This window comes from Amorphotheca resinae (genome assembly GCF_003019875.1).
Source record: "Amorphotheca resinae ATCC 22711 unplaced genomic scaffold M430scaffold_1, whole genome shotgun sequence".
Lineage (NCBI taxonomy): Eukaryota > Fungi > Ascomycota > Leotiomycetes > Helotiales > Amorphothecaceae > Amorphotheca > Amorphotheca resinae.
In genome coordinates this window covers 1,236,937-1,261,261 of record NW_020194471.1, presented here as the reverse complement: position 1 = coordinate 1,261,261, position 24,325 = coordinate 1,236,937, and the positions used below count along the sequence as shown (strand labels likewise).

At 51.3% G+C, this 24,325-nt stretch overlaps 10 protein-coding genes across 10 annotated transcripts; 6 read left to right on the top strand and 4 right to left on the bottom strand.

Annotated features, from left to right (window-relative positions):
• Positions 1-174: 174 nt before the first annotated feature.
• M430DRAFT_32217 (hypothetical protein) lies at positions 175-1,122 on the bottom strand. Its single transcript, XM_024866123.1, has one exon. It carries the CDS (start codon positions 1,063-1,065, stop codon positions 457-459), a length of 609 nt encoding a protein of 202 aa, XP_024725029.1. The 5' UTR covers positions 1,066-1,122; the 3' UTR covers positions 175-456.
• A 272-nt stretch (positions 1,123-1,394) lies between these two features.
• On the top strand, positions 1,395-3,182 carry M430DRAFT_32216 (hypothetical protein). Its single transcript, XM_024866122.1, has one exon. It carries the CDS (start codon positions 1,641-1,643, stop codon positions 2,799-2,801), a length of 1,161 nt encoding a protein of 386 aa, XP_024725028.1. The 5' UTR covers positions 1,395-1,640; the 3' UTR covers positions 2,802-3,182.
• Positions 3,183-4,721: 1,539 nt separating this feature from the next.
• M430DRAFT_80021 (hypothetical protein) lies at positions 4,722-7,628 on the top strand (the record flags this gene model as incomplete). Its single annotated transcript, XM_024869591.1, has 1 exon — positions 4,722-7,628. A coding segment is annotated over one exon (2,907 nt), but the record flags the coding sequence as incomplete, so codon positions are not given.
• A 639-nt stretch (positions 7,629-8,267) lies between these two features.
• Positions 8,268-9,449, bottom strand: M430DRAFT_14771 (hypothetical protein; the record flags this gene model as incomplete). Its single annotated transcript, XM_024863081.1, has 2 exons — positions 8,268-9,028; positions 9,092-9,449. The coding sequence occupies 2 exons, from the start codon at positions 9,447-9,449 to the stop codon at positions 8,268-8,270; spliced, it is 1,119 nt and encodes a 372-aa protein (XP_024725026.1).
• A 340-nt stretch (positions 9,450-9,789) lies between these two features.
• Positions 9,790-11,064, bottom strand: M430DRAFT_32215 (hypothetical protein). Its single transcript, XM_024866121.1, has 6 exons — positions 10,743-11,064; positions 10,511-10,689; positions 10,407-10,449; positions 10,183-10,349; positions 10,104-10,130; positions 9,790-10,057 (listed from the first exon to the last, which is right to left on the bottom strand). The coding sequence occupies exons 1-6, from the start codon at positions 10,747-10,749 to the stop codon at positions 10,016-10,018; spliced, it is 465 nt and encodes a 154-aa protein (XP_024725025.1). The 5' UTR covers positions 10,750-11,064; the 3' UTR covers positions 9,790-10,015.
• Positions 11,065-11,410: 346 nt separating this feature from the next.
• On the top strand, positions 11,411-13,805 carry M430DRAFT_92997 (hypothetical protein; the record flags this gene model as incomplete). The annotated part of the gene is made up of 4 exons (XM_024869755.1): positions 11,411-11,665; positions 11,714-12,739; positions 12,910-13,494; positions 13,731-13,805. The coding sequence occupies 4 exons, from the start codon at positions 11,411-11,413 to the stop codon at positions 13,803-13,805; spliced, it is 1,941 nt and encodes a 646-aa protein (XP_024725024.1).
• A 2,289-nt stretch (positions 13,806-16,094) lies between these two features.
• On the top strand, positions 16,095-17,338 carry M430DRAFT_55007 (hypothetical protein; the record flags this gene model as incomplete). The annotated part of the gene is made up of 2 exons (XM_024868511.1): positions 16,095-16,616; positions 16,709-17,338. The coding sequence occupies 2 exons, from the start codon at positions 16,095-16,097 to the stop codon at positions 17,336-17,338; spliced, it is 1,152 nt and encodes a 383-aa protein (XP_024725023.1).
• A 330-nt stretch (positions 17,339-17,668) lies between these two features.
• M430DRAFT_131098 (hypothetical protein) lies at positions 17,669-19,586 on the top strand (the record flags this gene model as incomplete). The annotated part of the gene is made up of 3 exons (XM_024862175.1): positions 17,669-18,445; positions 18,499-19,035; positions 19,162-19,586. Exons 1-3 carry the CDS (start codon positions 18,031-18,033, stop codon positions 19,584-19,586), a joined length of 1,377 nt encoding a protein of 458 aa, XP_024725022.1. The 5' UTR covers positions 17,669-18,030.
• A 237-nt stretch (positions 19,587-19,823) lies between these two features.
• Positions 19,824-21,509, bottom strand: M430DRAFT_32213 (hypothetical protein). Its single transcript, XM_024866120.1, has 3 exons — positions 21,281-21,509; positions 21,044-21,160; positions 19,824-20,991 (listed from the first exon to the last, which is right to left on the bottom strand). Exons 1-3 carry the CDS (start codon positions 21,400-21,402, stop codon positions 20,100-20,102), a joined length of 1,131 nt encoding a protein of 376 aa, XP_024725021.1. The 5' UTR covers positions 21,403-21,509; the 3' UTR covers positions 19,824-20,099.
• Positions 21,510-21,795: 286 nt separating this feature from the next.
• M430DRAFT_32212 (hypothetical protein) lies at positions 21,796-23,385 on the top strand. The gene has a single exon (XM_024866119.1). The coding sequence runs from the start codon at positions 22,010-22,012 to the stop codon at positions 23,312-23,314; it is 1,305 nt and encodes a 434-aa protein (XP_024725020.1). The 5' UTR covers positions 21,796-22,009; the 3' UTR covers positions 23,315-23,385.
• Positions 23,386-24,325: the final 940 nt, after the last annotated feature.

Genomic DNA, 24,325 nt, shown 5'->3' with positions numbered 1-24,325 from the left:
CACGATGCTGAATACAAAGCTAGAAACTGGAGCATTGAACGATGAAAAAACATTTCCATATGAAGCTGCTTCTGCTTGACCGGTAAATATATTGCTGCCCATGAGAGCTCGTTCTGCCTCCTAGACTTTGGAGGTATGGTTCACGCAAGGAAACTGGATGGTGGACATAGGGACTGGGGATATTGAGGGCAAGATGTTGTATTAGAAATGGAGAGCTTATCCAAGAAGCTTTTGTACATATTCCTACAGTGATCTGTAAACGCCCCCCGGGAACATATCCCACCGTCTGTTTTACACAAATGAAAGACGCGTCGCCTCGGCCTTGGCGCTCCTTATTGTACAACGGCTCCGATGAATCCTGACAATCCCTCCCTCTGCGCATACCAGATCACCAAGTCCGACTTTCTTGCTCCCGTGTGACCGTTCGTCATAAATATCAGCACCAATGCATGCGTCCTACTCATCCCTGAGAGCAAGCTCCTTTCTCTTGAGCATATCCTCCCGTGCCCTCCTTCTCTTTGGACCCCATCTCGCCCTAAGTGCCTCGAGCTTCTGCCTTTCGAGCTCCTTCTTCTCCTCCGGTGCTTCACAGCACATCTTCACGAAGAACATCGAACAGTTGAACTTCCTAGCCAGTTTCGCTGCCGACCACTGGAAAGGGTCGGAACTCCTTAATTTTCGAATCTCCTCTATATCTTTTTCTGTCAAGTGATGTCTTACACCGACCGGTTTGAACTTCTGGATCACTGGTGGTAGTCGTGTCGGAGCAGGTGTTCGTGCGGCTGTGGCTGCGAAGAGCTGTCTCCGCTTGTCCTCCTTGGGAAGGAATATGAGGGGGGTGTGTTGGACGGACGGAGCTGATGAAGGAGGATTGAAGACGATGTGGTCTTGTTGAGGACTGTTGTTGGAGAGGAGGAAGGACGAGTCTGGCTTGACATTCAGACGGTGCTTCGTGCGGCGGTAGGAGGATTCATGCCGTCGAGCGGCGGTGTTGAGGGCAAATAGACATTGGGATCTGCCTGACAGGAGGTCAATGACAGGCCGTCTAAGCAAACCGGTTTCCATGGCGTGAAGGAGAGGCGTGGGACAGAAGGATGGAGGTCGAGCTGGGGATCTTTTGATGGCATTCGCGAATTTTTGGGAGACTGGAGTTCTGGCAGTCGGCGGCGCTAGCTTTCCACCAATGGTAAGCGAGAGTCGCCGTAGCCGTGACCCCTGAACCGTTCTCCCCGGCCACAACCGCAGCTCGTCATGCGACCCTGAGACCCAAGTACTCGGGGGCGTACGTCCTGCCTCCACGGACAACTTACAATCAGAACTCATCCCCTGGATCCAACATGCTCAACCGCACATGATGCCTTCTCTTCCTCGAGATCGCTAGGACTCTTGCCCATTGCTATTCCTTCTCTCAGCGGCGACCGGTCGACGATACTGCACTTATCAGCTCGACGCGTAAGTTCTCACTCGACTTTTTGCCAATGTTGGTTCTAGAGCAACTCGATCATTGGGCACACCTTTCCGCCGACACATATGCAACACACAGCTAAAGAGGCACGGCTGACGCTCCTCAGAATTTATCATACGGCCCTGCGCATTCCCAAGATTGAGGGAACCTTCCCTGACGTCCCAGGAACTTCACGATGAGCGCATCCGAATCCAGTACTCCTCCCCCAAGCACACCAGTTCCGGCGGCTAAACAATCGGCCAACGCTTCGAAAGTGCCTCTACTGGGCGAAGGTTTCCAAGAATCTACAAACCCTCGGCTGTCGAAATCGACGGACGTCGACAGCAGCGATGGTGAACCCGATGTTGGTGAAACAACAAGGGAAGATCTAAAATTTGGAAAGCGAAGATTATTTGGCTTTGGGAAAAAGAAGAGGGATGGAGAGAAGGCGACGGGGAAGGAAGAAGATGAAATTGCACCAAGCGTAAATGCTCGTAATGCAGACGTCCCAATTGCACAACCTGCCGCCCAAAGGTTCCCAACACAGACATCTCCCTCCCGCTCAAATGAACGGTACCAGTCACCCTCCTCGCCGCAGCGAAATCTCTACTCATCATCGCCCCGCGTTGTATCACCAGCGGGCTCGCAAATATTCGAACGCGATGTACAAGAGAGTACCTTACCGGTGCCCAATTCGCCCGCGATCCCGTCCCATATTCAGAGAGAAAACTACATCCCACCCGTATTAGATGCTTCTTCTGAAGCTATCACCAATAGCACACTCGACCCAGATACCGTCGAGATAATCATGCACTCCTCCCACCAGCCGGCAGCAGTAACTGTTACCGGGGTAGGAAACAATGAGGTCACACCAGGAGCTTGGCCGGATGAGTTGGTTGCACATCCAGACAAAGACGACGCAGCATCGTATTATGGTGCCATTGATAGTGCGGACGTGCGCCGACTGAGCTTCATCTCCTTTTCAGACATTGTGCAATCAGAGCACATTGATCATGCCGGGAGCAGAGATTCGATATACGTTGCAGGACTTGGTTCATTGTCATCAGGACACAACCAATCTCCTTCACCAGTTCGATCGCCAGTTTCGTCTACGGGGTTGGGAACTTCTCCTCCGACGAGCAAATCGGCGTCAATCAAAGGCGTTGATCTTTCACCAAGAGGGAGACCTCTGGGAAGTCCATTACTGCCATATCCGCCTCTCAGCGGCGGAGAATTAACAATTGAAACAATGAGTCAAGCTCTGAGAAAAACGGGAAGCGGAGATCTCAGTGGTTTTCGAAGCCAACCCCTGAGTCCTTCGAGTCCAGACGGGCACTCTGATCGAGCTTTCAAGTAAGAATACGTGGGGTTGGCCGGCATTGTTAGGTGCGGTCCATTTGGAAATGTTATACTTTCTATGATATGAAACCTGAGAAAGAGATGACCGTCAGGGCTTTCTTTTGAGAATTTTGGGATGAACGGAGATCATCGGAGCAGGGAGGTCTTGTCTTCAATGTGTCGCTCGATTGAGCTGACGCAGGTGTTATGGCTGGGAATCTTCACTTTTCCTGTTCTTTTAACACGGCCGATGTCTGGCTGATGAGTAGTTAGGGAATAGGGAATTACATACAAGCACGTTGTCCACACATGCTGGTGGGCCCCTGGAACGGAGGTTATATATACTGTATACTGTGTACTTTGTTTGTACTGTGTAGATGCCAATATCTTGGTTGCCTCTGTTAACTACCTACCTCAGATAGTAAAATATTGCCATCTCCGTGGTCACATGAGAAACAGACATGCCATCGCGGCCCGGCTGTTGATCTTCTTTAGCATAGCACTTTGACAGGCTTTTGACAGGTTAACAGGGAGTATTCTAGAATAATCTCAAGTGCCGCCGGTAGCTGTATTTTAATTAAATTAAGTGGAAACACGTAAATCTATTTACAATGTAAACGCAACAGCCGCAGCAGAGCCCTGTTCAATACGTACTTGCTTGGTAAATGTAATGTGGCGCGCACGTTAGGCCTAAGCCGTACGGCATGATGTTGATGATTGCTCCATAAGGTATGAATGGAAAGTCTAACTATTCCGGGCATATCCCATTCGGCCGTCCATGCGCAGATACGTCTCTGACTACTATAATAACGCTCCATCTTCTGCGCCGCCGCTCCGTTGAACCTTCGATCCGACATTCTCCAGGTCTCGCATCGCAAGGCCCGCGAGACATTCCGGATAACCTCCTTGGAGGGGAAAAGCTCGGCCCATCACCAACTCACCAGCGTCCCCGAGCCCGCTGAGCCTCCGACCGAGACTGGTTCACTGCCAGCGATGATGAAGAGGTGCGAGCTGGGTGCTGAACGAGCTTGGCATTGGGAAGACACAGGCTCACGGGAATAATCTCCACGGCAGCAGTCGAACCTTTTGTTGTCGCTGGACAAAAGGTAAGACGTCATTAAGCCCTGTGAAGGAAGGCCTAGTGCACCCACCAAGCCCTTTGACTTACAGGTACCTGTAGGTACGGAACTTTATTGATATTTCTGTTTACTTTGCGCCCCGACCTGCCTAGGCTTTCTCGAGGATCACAGCTCGTCGAACTCGAACTCGAACTCGAAATCAAAGACGGAGAAGCGCCGCGGCCAGCTTAGTGCTGATGCGATTGACGTCGAACCATCGTCTACGCGTGGATCCCGACTATCGCTGCGATAGCCGGTCCAGCATCCTCGACAGCTGGGTGTTCGGGGCATGACATGAAAGTGCGTGAATGAGGAGGCATCGCCAGATGAGCAGCATACTCCCGCCAGGGATGGATGGGAATCGACACGATGGGGCCATTGCAGAAGACGGCGCTTTTCAGGATTGGCAAGAGAATGCTGCGGAGACAACTGCAGGAGGTTTGGAGCGTTCCGACAGTCCAGCGCAAAGGACGCGGGTGGGAGCAAAGAATACGATTCGTGTTGTCACACCGGACCGTCTGGAGGAGGGTGGACTCTCAGCGCACAGCATAGTAGGGGAACTGCAGCCCGCGCGTATCAACATTTCTTCCCCGCCGACATCACCACGAGCAAGAGCTGGGAGGGATAGGGATAGGGCTTCTGGAGATCGCCGGCATGGTCTGGTATTCCAAGATCCCTACGGCGCCGAGTCACCTGGAGCTGGTCGCTCTACGGACGGGTTTCGCTCTGCACCGCCAGTCAGCTTTCACGCCAGGTCGCGGACTCACACAATGGACGAATACCCCCGTCACCATGCAGCCTCGTCAAGTGTTTCGAAAAGTCGACACCGCATTGGTTCAGTCCATTCCACAACTTCCCCCTCCTTCCACGACGTGGAACCTCGACAGGACATATCAAACTCGCTTGGCTTTCCGTCGATCACCACCAGACCCCCGCCTCAATTGCAGAAATCGAATTCTGTCAAGAATGGTAGACGTCTGGTAAGAAAGTCATCACGGACAGCCTCTCCTCCGGTAATGAGCGACGTCCCGACTATCGATTCTCTCCCCTTCCCAGTGGCTACGGGCGATGCTAATAAAATCCTAATGTTAATGAAGACTTTATGTGGCCGTATGAGAGGCGGGGTCGACTACCAAGATGGCGAACAGGGGCCCTGGCACTCAGGAATTTGCTATATTGACGATGTCAATGGTTCTTTGATGTGTGTCAGTGATAATAATGGGCCTTTCCCCCTGACGGTTGTACCCGACCTTCGAGGATGCCGCGTCCGGCCTGTGAACGTGAAAGAGAGATCGATCAAATGTCTTGAAGTGTCGAACCCTTTACTTGGTGTCGATCTTCGAATCTATCCTTTGGTCAAAGCAGAATACGATCTTTGGTTAGCAGCTTTGCTATGCTGGCAACAGATCCGTTCCAGTCCACTCCCGCCAAAACCGCTTACTCCCTCTGGGGACGAACGGAGGCCAAGCCTTCCAAGAAGGGATTCTTCTTTCGGTAACTCGGGGGGCAATGCAAATATAATCAAGGTTGCCAAATTGCTGCTTTGGGATAGAGGACCACCCTCGTCCCCGTCCGCCATTGTACGACGTTCTTCTACTACGGACCTACGTGCGCCATCCCACTCGTCATGGCGCAGAGTGTCGTGTATCCTTCAGGACAATGGCGAGTTCAAGCTTTTGACAGAGAACGATGTTACGCTTCTGTCTGTTATACAATTATCACAGCTTTCGCGTTCCGCAATCCAACGGCTGGACAAATCGGTTCTAGGCGAGAAGTTCTGCATAGCTATCTTCCCACAGTATACTTCGACTTCAACTCAATTGTCCATATTCAGGCCCGTGTATATCGCCTTGGAAACACGAATTCTTTTCGAAGTATGGTTCTGCTTACTCCGCGCTTTTTCAATGCCGGACATCTATGGGCCTGAGTTATCCGACGATCAAGAACTCGACCCAGAAACTCCATATACCCCTCCTACCAACGATATGTTCAGAATCGAGAATTCTCTCACTCTGCGAGTGGTGGAAGCGAAAATCCGCCGACCACAACCAAAGACAGAGACGGCTTACCTTGGAAAGCCGTCTGGGAAGCCAGTACAAGACTCAACTGTGGGTGATTACTTTGCCGAGGTCATTCTCGATGGGGAGATTCGAGCGCGTACAATAACAAAGACCAACACACGGTATCCGTTCTGGCGAGAGGACTACGAGTTCCTTGATCTCCCTGCTTACTCACCCAAAATCTCACTTGTGCTGAAACGACTTGAACATCCAGAAGTCGCGACCCACGGATTTCTTTCTTCATCTAGTGTCCATGTTCCTGAGAAGCCGACTGAGATCGTTTGCGGTACCATCGATATACCACTAGACAAATTCGAGACCGGAAAGGATTGTGAAGCATGGTTTCCAATCTTGGATGATCAACAGGAGTCTCTCGGAGACATATTTCTAAAGCTTCGACACGATGAGGTCGTGGTTCTCCTGGCCAGGGATTACCAGGACATCTCCGAACTGCTTCACCGATTCGATAGCGGCCTTACCATACGTATCTCTCAAGCCATGCCTTCCAATTTACGGACCCTATCTGAGATATTGGTGAATATCTTTCAGGTATCTGGGCATGCCGGAGATTGGCTTATGGCCTTAGTCGAAGACGAAATTGATGGCATCGGGAAGGAAATTCCCGTTCACCGCATCAGATGGAGTAGGCGGATTAGTTCGAGCGCTTCCTCAGTTAGTGAGAGAGAACAATCTGTCCGAGATATGAGCAAATCTCTCCAGGGCGAAGCCAATCTCCTTTTCCGGGGCAACTCTCTCCTCACTCAAGCCTTGGATTTTCACATGAGGAGACTAGGTCACGAGTATTTGGAGGAAGTGTTGTCTGAAAAAATCTTGGAAATCAACTCCCTCAATGCTGATTGCGAAGTCGATCCATCGAGGATCTCCCAGGGTGTGGATGTCAACAAAAATTGGGTTCAACTCATGTCTCTGACAACGAGTGTTTGGGAAAGCATCGCTGAATCAGCCAATCGATGTCCACCTGGGATACGGCAAATCCTCAAGTATATTCGTGCCGTCGCTGCAGATCGCTATGGTGACTTCCTCCGCACTGTAGCCTATACCAGTGTTTCTGGATTCCTCTTCCTACGATTCTTTTGCCCGGCTATACTGAACCCCAAACTCTTTGGGCTTCTACCGGACCACCCCCAACCTAAAGCTCAGCGAACGCTGACATTGATTGCCAAGAGCTTACAGGCGCTTGCTAATCTATCTACTTTTGGCCAGAAAGAGGAATGGATGGAACCCATGAACAAGTTTCTTACAAGTCATCGGCAAGGGGTGAAAGATTACATCGATGATATCTGTTCTATTCCGTCGGAACGTAACAATATCGCACTACCCGCATCTTATACAACACCAATCACGATTCTAGCTCGCTTACCACCGACATCCAGAGAAGGATTTCCGTCGTTACCATATCTCATTGATCACGCCCGCAATTTTGCGGCTTTAGTGAAGCTTTGGCTAGATACCACAGCAAATCATCTAGCTCCCTCCAGTCTCGATGGCGATCTCCTGAATTTCAATCAACTTTGTATCAATCTTCAACGCCGCGCTGACGAATGTCTTCGTAAAGCTGAGGGCAATCGAAATACCGATCAAACACCCCTAAGTCTGGAAGATGTCATTGGAAGTCTAGAGGCCACTGCACTTCGAGATGCTGTGAGTCCTGTGCCCGAAGCCTATAGTCCTCCACCACCGATTGAAGCCACCGTCCCTGCCAGTCCCGGACGAGGCCGTCCACCGGGATCTGCTGGGAGCGAATTGGGCATCAAGGAGCGAAGAGAGAAGCAGAAATTCTGGGAACAAACTTTTGGAAAAGAGAGTAAATCACAGAAGCCGTACGATTTTGCAGATACTTCACAGGCATCACCACCAAGCGGAGGTCAAGGCCGGAATGGGAAGCAATCTAGGAGTTTTCTTGGCGGCCTGAGATGGAAGGGAAAGGGAGATACCCTGGGGTCTTTGGATAAGGACGGTAATTTCATTGCTGGGACACCATTGAAAGGAAATATGATTTAGTTTTAATGCATGCATATATAGAGTAGAAACGATTTCGGTTGCATTGGTGGTGGGGTCACATTTTGATAAGCAGGAATCGGGGTTGGGCAGTCTTTTTTCTATACCACTTTTTTTGTAATTCAGTGATGCATACGCAAGTAGTACAAAACATGAGTAGCGCCGCAAAAATGGAACTTTTTCTTTTAGCAACGCCTCTGCTCCACTGAACAGCATTAAATCCTTCTATCTCGTAGTCTTCGTCATCGTTCCCAATAGCTCATTGACTGCATCATCATTTCGCGTATCTCAAGAGAAGAACTTCTTATAAGCAGCCTTCTCCTTCTTTAGCCTCTCCGCCGCCGCCTTCTTGACTTGCGTCAACTCCTTGACGACAGCGGGGTCATTCGGAACCAGCTTATTCGCCTCCTCCAAGTCCTTCAACGCAGCCTCCTCGTCCTTCAGGCCGATCTCCGCAATCGCACGGCGGTACAGAGCCTTTGCCTTCTCCGCGTCCGTGATGTTGGCCACATCCAACGCAGCCGATGCGGATCGCAGCGCATCATCATAGGCCTTCAGTTTGTTCGACAGCAGAGCCGAGTTGGAATTCAGCGTGAAGCGCAGGGCGTCCATGGCCTGCTTCGTCTCCGGCGGCTCGCCATCCAGGCTTGGATCCTCATTCAGGTAGCGGAGACCCTTCTGATACTTATCCAGACCCAGCTCCAGATCCCCTGCCTTGAACGCTGTGTTTCCAAAGCCCTTCAGATCGGTAGCGATCTTGACGATGCCGCTCGCAGTTAGAGGCTCGCCCGTTTGGTCCTCGGGGAAGTCTTCGTAAGGGTCGCCAGTCGCGTCGGGGACCTTCTGTAAGGCTTGCTCGGCCTCCTCGCCGCTGAGCTCACCGCAATTCGTGATGGTGACGTCCTTGACAGGCTTGTCGCTTTGCGTGGGGAGGTTCTCGATTTTTCGCACGATCGATTTGCCGCTTAAGACTTCACCGAAGACGACATGCTTCCCGTCCAGGTGAGGGGTAGGGACCGTGGTGATGAAGAATTGTGAGCCGTTGGTGCCTGGAAATGAGGGGTTAGTTGGTCCATTGCTCTGCTACTTTTGGGGAATTGTAAGAGACGTACCTGGACCAGCATTGGCCATAGATAGCAAGAATGGCTTCTCGTGCTTAAGTTGGAAGTTTTCATCGTCGAACTTGGTGCCGTAGATCGACTCTCCACCTGTGCCGTTTCCTGCTGTGAAGTCTCCACCTTGGATCATGAATTGCTTGATGACTCGGTGGAAAATGGATCCCTTGTAGCATAGTTCCTTGCCAGATTTTCCAATGCCCTTCTCGCCAGTGCAGAGAGCACGGAAGTTCTCTGCGGTCTTGGGTACGATATCATCGTACAGCTCGAAGGTGATCCGACCCTCCTTCTTGTTGCCGATGGAGATGTCGAAGAAGACGCGGCTTCGCTTTTTTTCGGAATTGCCTTCTGCCATGTTGGTCTATTTCTCTGTTGATGTCGGGGTACTGGAATTGAGTCGTTGTTGAGATAGATGCGCGAGTTTGTTTTGAGTTAAGGTACTTGAGAACCTTGGTATTATATCCTCAGCCTTGTTCGTATCCTTGGAAGCTTCTAGTTACTGTTGGTGGAGTTTAGTGCAAACGATCCAAACATCGGAAGGTGAGTTTATCCGGAATCGCTTCTTTTGTGTTACTATTTTGAAGAGAATTCTATTTCAACTTCAAGCCCTCTATAGTATCATCATACCTTGCATATTAACCCTTCCTATGCTCTAAATTTGTTTGGGAGACTTTCCCCAAAACGAAACACCCAAGATGAATATGTAATATCTCAGTTGCTTATCACGTGATAACGCCCCCTTCCACCCTCAGTCATTGAAGCAACAGACTAGAAGAAGTCCACAATATAGAGAACAGTATAAGCTTCAATAGCCCGCCCTTCTCAGGCGGTACAATCTATATATAGAAATCTATATAAAATGTTCCATGGTTGAACAGCCGTCTCGCGGTCCACCTTGTGTCAGCCCTTTTGACTTGCGCATCATTTCTGTCCATTTGGCCCTGTTGAAATTTCCAGGGTGACCTGCAGCTTGTCAGCAACTGGGATTGAACAGATCTTAAGTACTCACGGGACCATCATTAACCAAAGCCACTTCCTAATATACATATCAGTAAGCTGCCATATCAATGATGGGTGATGGCGCATACCATCATGGCCTGAAAAACCCCATCCTTTACCCGTTCTGGGCTGTATCCTTGCTGGACCTTCGAGACAAAATGCTGATAGAGCTCCTTTGCCTGGTCTCCTCCTAAGGCTCCGTGGAAATCCGGCTTCGATCCTTTCTTCGTCGATGCGAGCAATGTGAACTGTGAAACTAGTAGACACCAGTATGAGTCCCCGAAACGATGTTTAATCGACTCGTATCACGTACCACACAAAACCTCTCCACGGATATCTTGAACACTCATTTTCCACTGCTAGATAATCAGATTCCGTGCCTACCACTAAGTATGTACAGATAGGGTCTATTCGTACCCTTCCACCCGCCTCATCATCCCACAGCTTCATCTTCAGCACTTTTGCGGCCAACGTCTCTGCATCTTTCTCTGTATCTCCTGGTGCTACGGCAGCAAAGACCAGTATCCCTTTCCCGATAGATGATACCAATTGCTTGTCGACCGTGACGGAGGCGCTGAGCACCCGCTGGAGGATGGCTGATATTGAGTCAGAACATCCCCGGCTAAGGGCGTAAAAGAGCGAGCCTGACCTTTCATGTTTATTACGCTTCGTCACCTCCCCTAAATGAGGTGAAGATATCAGGTTGAATAAATATTTTGGTAGATATTGGCCCACAACTTCTAGGGCTTCTGGAAGCGGATCAGGGTCGGGGCTTCAGAGAGAAGCGCTGGGATGATGCAATGAGCGAAGGGTTGAAGCACTTGCCGCCAACAAATTGCCGGCGAGGAATGCGATACGGGCAGTTGCAACGCAATCAGCGAAATATAAAAATAGACGGTTGACCTTCAAGCCTGCAACACTCACTCGAGGTATCGCAAACGTGCTTCCAACTTATTTATTTTTTGTTGATCTAGAAGTGGGCGGTCCTTTCCCCAGGTTTTCTACGTGAGATACATAAGGCTGCAGGAGCAAAAGCTACGCCGGCCAGAGCCCCAGAAGCGAGACCTCGCATTGCATCAATCTCTTGGGACGCCTTTTTGAACACCGTCCAGCAAACCCCTACAATAACAACCCCCGGACTGAAGTTTCTTACAAGCCTTCTGTAGCACTATCCGCACCTTTTTTGGCGCGCGCCATCCTCTACTGTGTCCTACGCATGGGGCCAGATAGTCAACAAACAAAGCTAGATCCGTGAACACAACAGCACTCACCCATCCCCAAACGGCAATTTCACAGCGCGCCCCTCTCACCAACAAGATGGCGGCACGAAAGCTTCAGCAGGAAGTCGACAAGTGCTTCAAGAAGATCGAGGAAGGAGTCGCAGAGTTCGAATCAATCTACGAGAAGATAGAACAGTCGACAAATGCCGCGCAGAAGGAGAAGCTCGAGGACAACCTTAAGAGAGAGATCAAGAAGCTGCAAAGGCTTCGCGATCAAATCAAGACATGGGCCGCCAGCAATGATATTAAGGACAAGGGGCCACTCATGGAGAAGCGGAAGCTGATCGAAACCGTAGGTGTTGTGGCCCATCCGTCGAGATAGCAGCTGACCCTTTTGCAGCAAATGGAGAAGTTCAAGGCCGTCGAGAAAGCTATGAAGACGAAGGCATATTCGAAAGAGGGCCTATCAGCAGCTGCAAAATTAGATCCGAAGGAACGTGCGAAGATGGAGGCATGCGAATTTCTCAGCAATATGGTTGATGATCTCGAGCGTCAAATAGAAACCCTCGAGGCAGAGGGCGAATCAATACAGGCAACCATGAAGAAGGGCAAAAACCAGACTTCCAAGGCGGATCGAATGGCGGAGATCGAGCGAATAACTGAGCGGCATAAATGGCACCAAGGGAAACTGGAGCTCATCAAACGATCGCTGGAGAATGGCGCTGTGGAAACCGAACAAGTCAACGAGCTGGAGGAGACAATTCGGTATTACGTTACGGATGGCATGAACGAAGATTTCATGGAGGACGACGAAATGTACGATGACCTTAACCTCCAGGAAGAGGAGGACACGTACGGTATGAACAACGACAATGACCGGGTATCATCACAAGATACTCAGTCGATACAAGAAGAAGTACCCGAAACAGATACAAGATCGAGTAGCATACCGGGGAAGTCGAAGTCTACAGCACCCGCCGACACTCCTGTTGCTGCAGCACGAAGGCCGTCGACACAGATGAAAAGCCCCCTGCCGGCTCTGGCGACACTACATACACCGATACCCAATATCTCTAATGGTACCGCAAATATGAAGCCTGCGGCATTGCCGACTCGAGCCCCAGGTGAAACCCTCAAATATGCTTCGGCTGCTGCTGCGGCCGCGGCGAGTGAAAAGAACAATATGGGCATTGCTCCTTTACCCCCGCCTCCCGAAACGCTTCCGGCACCAAATACGTCTGCTAGCCATCCTCCATTACCGTCACATGCAGGGAGAAGACCAAGTCTGGCTGCTGCATCACCTACAGTCGTCCATGCTCAACCAGCCACCGCTAGCCAAAGATCCAGTATCCCACCTGCCGCCAATGTTGCCGATACTCCGTCAAGCTCTCAGACGAAGTCACCAGCGTTGAGCCAGTCAAGTGCGGTCCCCAACGGTACCAGTGCGTCGCAAGCCGCCAATATCGAGAGGTCGGATAGTACCAGACCAGGCAGCACTTCTCGAGGGTCGGCAAAGACTCAACCTGCACCTGGGCCATCCGAGAGTTCGAAAGGTCTGTTCTCTATGATTTTTTTGTATCGCATAACTCTAACTAGTCTGAAGTCGCTCCATCGCAATCGAATGGTATTACGAATGGCGTCAAGAATGCTGTTGTTGAAGACCCAGACGAATCGGTTTATCATCTCCCATCAGGGTTACAAGATTTACTCCAGTCCTTCGAAGCTACCCAACGTCGTGTAACAAGTGCTCCGTCGCAATCTTCTCAAAGAATGCTTATAGCATCACAGGCCAGTGTACCAGATATGCTGGACGTGGGGGCCCCTCGAAATTATAAGCCGAATATTAAGTTCAACACGCCTTCCTATTACCCCCAGGATCTGGATCCGGTTTTTGACGATCCTCGATTATACTCACGTATAGATCCGGATACCCTGTTCTATGTCTTCTACTACAAGCAAGGGACATACCAACAGTATCTCGCAGCCAAGGCACTTAAGGACCAAAGCTGGCGTTTCCATAAGCAGTACCAGACTTGGTTCCAACGTCATGAGGAGCCAAAGACAATTACCGAGGAGTTCGAACAAGGAACTTATCGGTTCTTTGACTATGAGAGCACATGGTGGGACCCCCCTATCCTTTCAAAACGCTTCCATTGTTATTTCGACTGCCCCTTATTTCGTGTCCTGGAGGGGCCAGGATGACTTCTAACTATCCTGATTCTCTTTTTGATCTTGTCCTGCTGATCGGTATTGTGTCCAACATGCTGTTCTGCTGGCTGTCATTTTGATATCAAGATAGTGCGACATCTTGATTACACATACAGGTTCTTTCGTATTCTCATTGTATTTTTGGCATCTACAACATCTGTGCTCCATCTAGTTTACAGCAATTATGATTGTTACCCGGGCTAACATAGGTGATTTGTTACAGGATGAATCGGAGGAAGGCAGACTTCAAGTTCGTGTATAAGTTCCTCGAGGACGAGGTATGAGTTATTGACAGGCGTCGGATGGTGTCTGAGTTGGAAGGCAGGTTGGCGCACGGCTTTGCTCCGACCTAGGTCTGGCTGGGATAATCGACGTTGGCGTCTATTAGCAAACAAGAGCGCTCATCTAATCAAGATGAGGTTTGTCTGTACTCATGATGTCCAGCCATCACTGTTTGTGTGTGTATCTTTGGTGCTGCAAATGTGCAACCTATGTCGCAAGCCGAGTGCAGAGCTTGGACATAACCGTGCGATGTGATGAAGTGAAGCAAGGCACTAATTCTCCTCAGGGTACTTATGTCGGACCACTCATATCTTGCCGCACAGCCAGTTCAGTCAGTGCATTGCTCCATCCGCATGAGGCGACAGCATGTGGCTATCTTGCAGCAAATTGATTTGAGGGATGGGGTAAAGTATATAAGGTAGCGGAGCGGCCTATGAAGCGGCCGCAGGTCTATGCATTCAATGATTTCGATGGCTCAGCTAAGTACTGGGTGATGCGTGGATGCCCAAGACGAGTGAGCCCAACCACCCGTGTCCTCGCGGGGTTTGCCAGAGATATATAAAAAGCCGGCGAGGCCGCTTATGTTCTTTGACCCAAATTGCCCGAAAACCCTCCGCTTTGTTCCATTCATCAACTAAAACCCCTCCAGACTCCAGAACTCCAGTACTCAGCACCGGGGGAGCGAACGCCAACGCGAATACAGCTTAGCGCGGGATTCGGGTGCGCTGATTGGTCAATCGGGACTACAACGCGCTCTCTCCAGCTCAACACAGACACTGATCAAAAGAGGTTTCCATTCGGAATATCAAGTTCTTTCTGCCAATGCGAAGACTGATTGCTACATAGGAGTCTCAAGCTCTCTTCCTAGGAATTGATACGACCGTTCCGAGTTCCGCGTCGCATCACCGTCGCTCCTTCAGCTGCTCCCTTCGACATGTCCCTACGGATCCTACTGGGCCCCCGTCCCAGGTCCTACACTCGGCGTCACGGTCCATGAGCATCTTAGGGCTTCATACAGCAAAGTCCCTGCCACGTATACCCTGGCCTTATCGCCAGCCTCGGAAATGGGAAAGGTCAAAGCCTACGGTTCCGACGAGGCTGTCAGAGCGGGGGTTCGCGGGGGCCGTCCGCCTTCATTTTGCCTAACTTTCACGCTGCGGCTTTCAGCTTCCTCGAGAACCCAATTGTTCAAGGACACGCAATCAACGTCATTGGTCTCCTGCATCGCATCAAAAACCACGGCCAAGCTGGGCGATGCTTATTAGGCCATTATGTCCGCAGATTTCACTCTTGCCAGTATTTTTTGCCCTTCTACTCCGTAAAAGCTAGGCAACGACCGAAAGGCTTCCGCCCGAGCTACCACAGTTCCCAGCTGAGGTCATATGAAGAATCAGGACCAAATTTTTCAGTACCTTCGTGGCAGCTCATGAACCTCTCCATTGAGACGATTCAGGTGAAATGTTCCCTTGTATTGGGACGTGGCTACAACGAACCCTGCAAGGGAATCTGTCTTTCTGTCTGCCTTCCTACCGGCTGTCGGATCATATCACCCTAGTCTGCTGCCCGCCCCAGCAAGGCTGCATGCGGCCAAAAGTTATGGGTCCATTTTATCTTGTTTATCAAAAAAGATCCAGTTGCAGATGAAGACGAGGCACTTTGTTCCTCGGCCTGATCTAAAAGCTCACCCATTCGTGGTTATGAACCGTTGGGTATAGCCAGAAAGTACTGGCAAATACTATTGACTATTTGGAAGGCAAGGACTTGTTAGGATTGAATTGGATTCGGTGAACATATGTGGTAAAGCCTAGCTGCAGTGTGCTACGGAATGCTTGGTATGAATTGAAGGCTGCTGTAAAATTACTCCCAGGCCATTGAATCTAGTGAGGCTTCCTCAGATGCGTCAACGCGCTATTCAAATGTGGCTCCCATTTGACATTACCACAACCACCATGGAAGCACATCAGATGCCTTGCCAAGCAAAGAAACTCCTAAGCCGCGACTCTTTTTGCTTTGGTTGCCTTACTTCCAGATGCAAACCATATTAAGTGTAATGTCCCCGCCTGTTTGATCTATATGTTCCTTTCCTATCTTGGCTTGCTTTATCGCAACAAATTCTTCCCCCTTCATCACGCTCCTTAGCCACTTATTTCATTTTTATACGATTAGGGGTAAGCGACTTTGCACTTTTTCCTTCCTCTTAAAGACCTCGATTTACCACCAAGACCTAGCTTGCTGCTTCACTGCAGAACCAATTTGACTGATAAAGTAGAAAGGGGATCACAGTACCCGCCATGGACCCACAGAACACCTCTAATTACTTGTATCAGCATGGCTCGAACCGGAGGGGCTTCTCAGGGCAGAACACGAGCCGCTGGGAAGACACAGCAACGTCGAGAACGGCTGCATTTGGTGGGACAGGCATGATGTTATCATACTCTAACCAAAGTAGCAACAGTGCGAGTTCAGGACATTCTGCTGCCACTAATCTCTCGGCCCCTGCCTCGATACCCTTCTCTACAACCATGTCATCCTATGATCAGCAGCTTCCGATGTTCGACTACGGTCAGAGCTACTCACCTGCCCTGTCGTTTGCATCCTTGCCTGCAAGCATGCTCAACTATGGATCTCTCGACCAGACAACTATAGCCTGCCCCCAACGCTACGAACGCGAAAGGCGAGAGACACCATCGACCCTTGGCTGGGCGCCAGATTATGTACCACTAAGTGCTTATATATTCATTGTCCCCAAGGGGGAGGAACCATACTGGCGTTTGCAACCTCATCACCCAGTAACGGATAAAACCCCTGAGAGGGTATATCTCGACCCCCCAAGGCGAGTTTATCCCGATTTTGACATCACGGTTATAATTATAATTATGCTTACGATGGCAGAAACTTTCCAAAGGGCCAATACCCGTGCCAGTATCCTGGTTGTTCTAACCCCAGGAAGCTATTCAAGAGGCAGGCCGACCTTGAGCGGCATTATACTGTGCATGCGCCTAAGGAGCAGAGGGAGCACTATAAATGCGATTATCCGAGATGCGAGAGAGCAAAAGACCCTTTCACACGGAAGGACCATTACAGAGATCACATGAGAGACTTCCACATGGAGGACCTTGGTCAAGCCAAGGGAGCAAAGAAGCTAGAGCGACAGAAATGGGAGAGAGCCCAAGAAGTATGGCTCGCTGAACGCAGGATCAGCCCGAACTGGTGGCGATGCGCCAAATGCTTATCAAGAGTGTATGTTAAGGAGGAAGGCTGGGAATGCCGCAAGTGCAATGCTGCCTGCGAGGCAGAACGGAAGGCAGCACGTCGTCGGATGAGGACCGATGAGGCGACGGCGTCCTCGTCCGGGCCGTCTATGGTCCCGTTCCAACCCGGCTGCTGGAGCTGCAACGGCATCGGGCGGATAGATGACGGGCATAATGGATTTCCTGCTTGTCCCAAATGCAGCGCGCTGACAGAGCCATCGTCGTATTATTACCCCGAGACGTGGAACAGCGGCACGTACAGCAGCGCGGGCTATCCAAGTTAGTGAGGGGCACAAGCTGGTCCCTTTGCATTGGCGGGATTAGATATGAGATGTCTCTCCTTGGCCATGGGAATCGGGACGATCTATCATCCAAGGTATCTCTATGTAAGAAGCGTGCGGCTGCTGAACAAGCATTCTCTAGTTCCCACACCACACATCTGCCGACTCCGTAACGTCGCTCGCTTCGTAATCGACAAAGCGAAAAGATGCGAAAATGCGAAGATGCACCGCCCGATATCGGCGCCCCTCCTTCTGCCCGCCGCGCTGTTCTTGCTACCCGTACTCCCTCCGATCGATACATCCTGCCCCCCCAAACAGCCACCCGTGACCCAAGACAGCTTAGAATCATTTGCCCTGGTCTAGATTGAAAGTCAAAAATGATTTTCTCGTTTTGCCCCCCCAAGATGTGACGCCTCAAAGCCAAGAGCGGATTTGCCATCTCGTCCTCCGTCCCGTTCTGTTGCCAACATCCTCTTTTGCCGTCCACCTGCCTATCTCTCTCTGCTCTGCTGTCGTCGGACCCAGCTGCCCGCCCACTCCTGGCTCTGCTATTCGTCATTGGACGCTTCTAACTTTACCCGCCCTTTTCCCCGCTCTAAGGTCGGGACAACAGCCTCGGAAGGACAGGCAGGCTAGGAATCCTTTGCAAGCAATTATAAGCAATATATGCCGCTCCCACGTCCGAATCTTTCACCATGAACGCGCGCGCTCTCTTCTCGCGCAGCCTTACCCGCGTCGCAGCCTCTCCCTGCAGACTTTCCGCTCCTTCGCAGTCCCATTTCGCACTGAACAACCCCTCCTTCGGCACAGCCTTCACACACTCACGAAAGATGGCTACCTTCAAGAAGATCCAGGTGAAGAACCCCGTGGTGGAGTTGGACGGAGATGAGATGACCCGGATCATCTGGAAGGATATCCGCGAGAGATTCATCCTCCCCTACTTAGATATCGACCTCAAGTACTACGACCTGGGACTCGAGTACAGAGATGAGACCAACGACCAGGTCACTATTGATGCCGCAGAGGCCATCAAGAAGTACTCCGTCGGTGTGAAGTGCGCCACCATCACCCCCGATGAGGCCCGTGTGAAGGAGTTCAACCTCAAGAAGAGTAAGAGTTCCCCCGAGACGGGCTCTCCCAGCGCCTGCTAACCCTTTCCACAGTGTGGCTGTCCCCCAACGGCACCATCCGAAATGCTTTAGGAGGAACCGTCTTCAGAGAGCCTATTGTCATCCCCAGAATCCCCCGTCTCGTGCCAGGATGGAAGCAACCCATCATCATCGGCCGTCACGCCTTCGGTGACCAGTACCGTGCCAAGGACACCGTCATCCCAAGCAACGGTACGCTCAAGATGGTCTTCACCCCCGAGGGAGGCAAGCCCGAGGAGATCGAGGTCTTCGAGTTCAAGAACGGAGGAGGAGTGGCCCAGACACAATACAACACCGACGAGTCCATCACGGGCTTCGCCCATGCCAGCTTCAAGCTTGCCCTGAGCAAGGGCCTGCCGCTGTACATGAGCACCAAGAACACGATTCTCAAGAAGTACGATGGCCGCTTCAAGGACATCTTCCAGGAGATCTACGACACCACCTACAAGAAGGACTTCGAGGCCAAGAAGATCTGGTACGAGCACCGTCTCATTGACGACATGGTCGCCCAGATGATGAAGAGCTCCGGTGGCTACGTGATGGCGCTGAAGAGTTTGTGCCCCCTTCCCCTTTTCCCCTTCCTGCTATTTCCGGTCCCTTTGCCCCCTATTCCCGGAGACACGGAAGCCGCTTCTTAACCGAGGCCGAACGAACTTTTTTTTTACTGACTGCACACAGACTACGACGGTGACGTTCAATCCGACGTGGTGGCGCAGGGCTTCGGCTCCCTCGGACTGATGACCTCGGTCCTGATCACTCCCGACGGAAAGACCTTCGAGTCCGAGGCGGCTCACGGAACCGTCACTCGCCACTACCGCGAGCACCAGAAGGGTAACGAGACCTCCACCAACCCCATCGCCTCCATCTTCGCCTGGACCCGTGGTCTCGTCCAGCGTGGTACCCTCGACGGCACCCCTGAGGTCGTCGCCTTCGCTGAGAGCCTCGAGCAGGCCTGCATTGACACCGTTGACATCGACGGCATTATGACCAAGGATCTGGCCCTCGCCTGCGGCAAGACCGGCCGCGAGGACTACGTGACCACCACCGGCTACATGGAAGCCGTCGAGAAGAGACTGAAGACCATCCTGAAGCAGAAGCTGTAGATAGCGAAGGGGGAGAAAAGGAAAGGAAAAGGGTTTCTTCAAAGTAGAAACCCCATACACCCCACCAACCACCCCTCTCCCGGCGAGCTGGCATAGGTAATAGCGCCTTGGGTTAGATTGGGGCTAGAAGGCGCTCGAGATTCCATTGGTTGAGCCTTTGCTGTTGCATCGTCACTTGCAATTTTAACGTCTAGATTCGTATATAGATTTCTTCTCTTGCAAGAATATATCACAGTACTGACTTCATTCATTTTCTGCCCTGCGGGTTTCTGGTTTTGGTTGGTTGGTTTCTTCATGGTGCTCCCATTGCAAATGCATGCTTTCCTGTGGTATTTTATTTACTTGTACATCGTCTGCTTTTTTTTCTTTTTGAATATCCCTGCAAGACTGTCTGCCACCCCATAACGCCGTCATTCATGCCTTACTGCCAATGTTCCCTCCCCCCCTTTCCGTAGATTCTTTTCATCACCCCTTCCCTCCCTATATAGTAGTAATACACTCCACGATCAAGCCCTACGCCCCAGTGTTAGGAGGAGGAGGAGGAGCTTCCAGAACAGGCGATGAATGTCTCGCCTTCCCCTTCCCCTTCCTCGACGACGACGGCGTCGGCGCCTCGCCCGCACCATCTGCTTTCTTCTTCCGCGGCCTGGGCTTCTTCACCTTCCCATCACTCGGGGCGCCAGATTTCGGATGGTAGCCCGCATCGTCCTCCCTCTTCCTCTTGCCCTTGGCGGGTTCGAGCCCGCTGATCGTAGGATCGTAGCCGAGACCGTCTTCCTCGACGATCTCGAGGGCGTCGGGACGGCTGGGGCCCGGCATGCTAGCTCTCTTCCCGGCGCCGCGGAGGGACCCGGGTTTCCCGAGGGACTTCTCGCTGCCTTCGCCGTCCTGGAGGAAGATCTTGGGCTCGTTGCGCCGCAGCCAGTTGTAGACGCTGTTGGGGTTGCGGAGCGCGAGGTCTTGCGGCGGGTTGGAGTGCGGGTTGGTGGGAGGCACGGTGCCTAGCGACGCGTCGATGTCGTACAGATAGTCGTCGATTTGATCGCCTGTTAGGTAGGACATTGGCGCGCTGTAGCCTTCGATGGGCTCGACGATGTCGCGGAGGCTGGGGGCGAGGGGACCGCTGCTGGTTGTGCGGTGGGGTGTCATTGCCATCAGCATGGCGAGGGATTTCAGGGGTTTTGATGTCTCTTTCTCGGCAGCTCTCTCTTTCATGATAGCGAGTACCTCGTTGTAGATTGCTTGGCTGGCTGGTGTGTCGAATTTGGAGGCTCGGGCGAGCTCTTCGGCGCTGATGAGGGGTGGGACGGCGGAGAGAGCAGGCGTCTCAGCATTCAGATCGATACGCTTGTCGGCAGGGATCTGGGCCGAGTTGTTGACATCGAGAAGAAGATCCAGTAGTTGACTGAGTGAGAACTGTCAGTGCTGTTGGGCGGGGGAGGGAGGCATCGGCTTACTCGTTCTCTTGCGCAAGCCTTCTGGCTGTATCCGCGCCCATCTGCTCCTTTGTGTAGAGGAAATTACTCTCTTGCATCTTCGCATCGAACTTGATTCGCATTTTCCGATATTTCTTCCTGGTTGATGGCACGTTAGCTGGCGTCCGAACTGTGCGCTGTTGAGTAGATGATGCGGATGTCTCGAGATCTGGGAGTTGAAGACCCAGTGAACAACGAGCGCGAGCCAAGTGAACTTACTTGAATGATTTATATGTTGGCTTGGGTTCTTCGTGAGTGCTGGGCAGCACACTCTCGTCATGCTTCACATCACTCTCACTCTCGAATCCAGGAGCAGGACTCTCCTCCCCTATGGTATCCATGTTGTTCCACTGAATTAGTAAAGATGGCGTATGGTTCTCCTCGTCGCCGTGTGTGGAACTGGATTATGAGAAACGGGTCATCGGTTCAGAATGTCGTTGGATTGGAGATGATTCCTGTCGCAACACCGTCATGGTGTAGGTACGCGGTTCCAAAGTTCAGCCCCTTCTAAAGCAGCGATCGTGTCTTAAGGGCGGCGGTCCTGCGGATTAGCTCCCGCCGTCATGCCTATTAGCGTTAGCTCCAGGATAGGATTATCATGAAGCCGACCACCGACACAACTTTTCTTTCCTGGGCTTTCGCGAGTAAATTAATCTGTAGAATTGCAACTTCTTCAGTCTGGTGGGAACTTTGATCTCCAGCTCTCCAATTGCAGAGACTTGACCGGAGATTAAGCAGATTGGCATTACTACCAAATCTCCCGCCCTCAGAATCCAGGATACCCTCACAATTCTTGTGTACTTGCAAGCGGGGTTCTTCGAAGACATCTCTTGCGCAAATACGATTGCAAGCAGTCTTCTGAGAGAAAGCGCCAATTGAGAATACTGCAATACCTGGCCATACATCTTTACATTTCCATATTCTACAAAACTCATTCAAGCCCCAACAATGGCTTCCTCCTCACATTCTTCTTCCAAATCGAAAAAAGACAAGCCCAGCAAGAAGAGAAAAGCTTCCACTCTCGACGAACCTTCCTCTACCAGCGCCGACTCTACCACTATCACTCCCTCTAGTCCAGTCACTGCTCCAGCCTCAGAACCAACCGCTACTGAAATTGATAGCAAGACACAGGTGCCAGAAAGCGAACCCACATCCCAAGAACCAGCGTCCAAGAAACGCAAAGCCGAAGTCGCAGAGATCGAAGTCGATGTCACAGCGCCCGAGCCCCCATCCAAGAAAGAGCTCCGTCGTCTCAAGAAGGGCAAGCCCGTGCCAGCTTCCAAGACGGGAGCCGAATCGGCGGAGAAATCTGAATCCAAGAAGAAACCAGAGGTCGAGAAGAGATCCGAGCATGGCATCTGGATCGGCAACTTACCATGGACCGTATCCAAGGCGGACCTGCGCAAGTTCTTCGTCGAATACTCAGATATCACAGAGGAGATGATCACACGGGTGCACATGCCCGGACCAGACGACAAGAAGTCAGCGAACAAGGTCGAGGAGAAGCGAGCGGGCAAGACAATCCACAACAAGGGATTCGCATACGTGGATTTTTCCACGGCAGACGCCGTCGAGAAGGCCATCGAGCTGTCGGAGCAGCTGCTGTCGGGCCGCCGCGTCCTGATCAAGAACCACAAGTCCTTCGAAGGCCGGCCCGAGAAGACCAAGGAGGAGAGCCGCAACGAGCAGAAGCCGCCCAGCAAGCGCGTCTTCCTGGGCAACCTCTCCTTCGACACGACCGAGGACAGCCTGAAGGAGCACTTCGCCAAGTGCGGCGCCATCGAGAGCGTCAAGGTCGCGACGTTCGAGGACTCGGGCAAATGCAAGGGCTACGCCTGGGTCGTGTTCGAGGATCTGGAAGCCGCGCAAGCCGCCGTGCGCGGCTTCGTGCGTATTGAGGAACCAGCCTCGGAGTCAGAATCCTCGGAAGATGAAGATGAAGACAAACCCAAGACGGCGAAAAAAACAAAGACTCGCAAATGGTGGCTCAACATGATCAAAGGCCGCAAACTGCGCGCCGAGTTCGCAGAGGACGCGCAGGTGCGCTACAGCAAGCGGTTTGGCAAGGACGCGAAGCGGCACGCGACGGCTGCAGAGACATCAAATACCGATACAGAGAAATCAGAAGTTGAGAATGGAGAGGCGGCGCCACAGAAGCCGTTCGTCCCAGCGAAAGTCGAGTATCGCCAGCCCTACGCGCCGAGGTTAACGGGTGGCATTGTCGAGAGTAAGGGGAAGAAGATTACTTTTTAGAACTTCGTCTTGTCTGTCTAGCTTTTTGGAATGTGAGAGAGAAGATATTTATCATGATAATTAATGCCCTGTGTAAATATCTATCTTATCTGGTCTTGCTTCCATCCATCCATCCATCCTCCTATACAATTCCCCCCACCCCCTCCTTCCTTCCTTGAGGTAGAAAATCAATATCCAAACCCTCAAATCAAGATATATATACATACATACATAACGTATCTATACCACCGTAAAAACACTTTCCTTCCTTTCCTATGCTAAGGTATCTTACATGTACCTTAGGTAGTTGATGCTTGCTTGAACATCCAAAATATCTAACCTCCCTCCATCCTTACCTCCCTGCATTACCCTCCCCCAATATCCCCACCCCCCCACACCCCCAACCTAAATAAGCACACATACCCCCAAAACCCCCAACCTCAAAACAGAGATTCGGCTCTCTTAGCTCAGTGGTAGAGCGTGGGATTGCAGATCCTAAGGTCACTCGTTCGACCCGGGTAGGGAGCTTTCTCTTTCTCTTTTGATTTTTTTTGATTTATTTAATTTTTTGAAGGTTTGGATTTTGGGGTTTGAGGGTTTGAATTTTGGTTTGGGAGGGGGGGGGGGGTTGATTTTTGTTTTTTTGGGAGGGGGAAGAGAGTGGGGCGATCTGAGAGGTAGGTAGCTGGAGATAATTACTGGACAAACTAAGGTAGATGCTACAAGAAAGAGAAGGATTCATCACGATACGATAACTCAACGTATAACTCAGCAATCTCCAAGTCGTAACAATTCAAGGCTTCAAGCACAAGTACATAGACTAGCATTCACAAGCACGATATATCACGGCACAGCACATATTGAAGTCAAATCCATTGCACTACCGAACCAATCCCACGCAAACTGAGAAGAGATCCGAACCCATTCGTCTTTGTTGGACTCGACTCCTCCGACGCGTCGCGGGCCCTTTTGAATCGCATCAAGAGAGAGTCGATGTCATGATTAATGACCTGGCTAACCACAAAAGCAAAG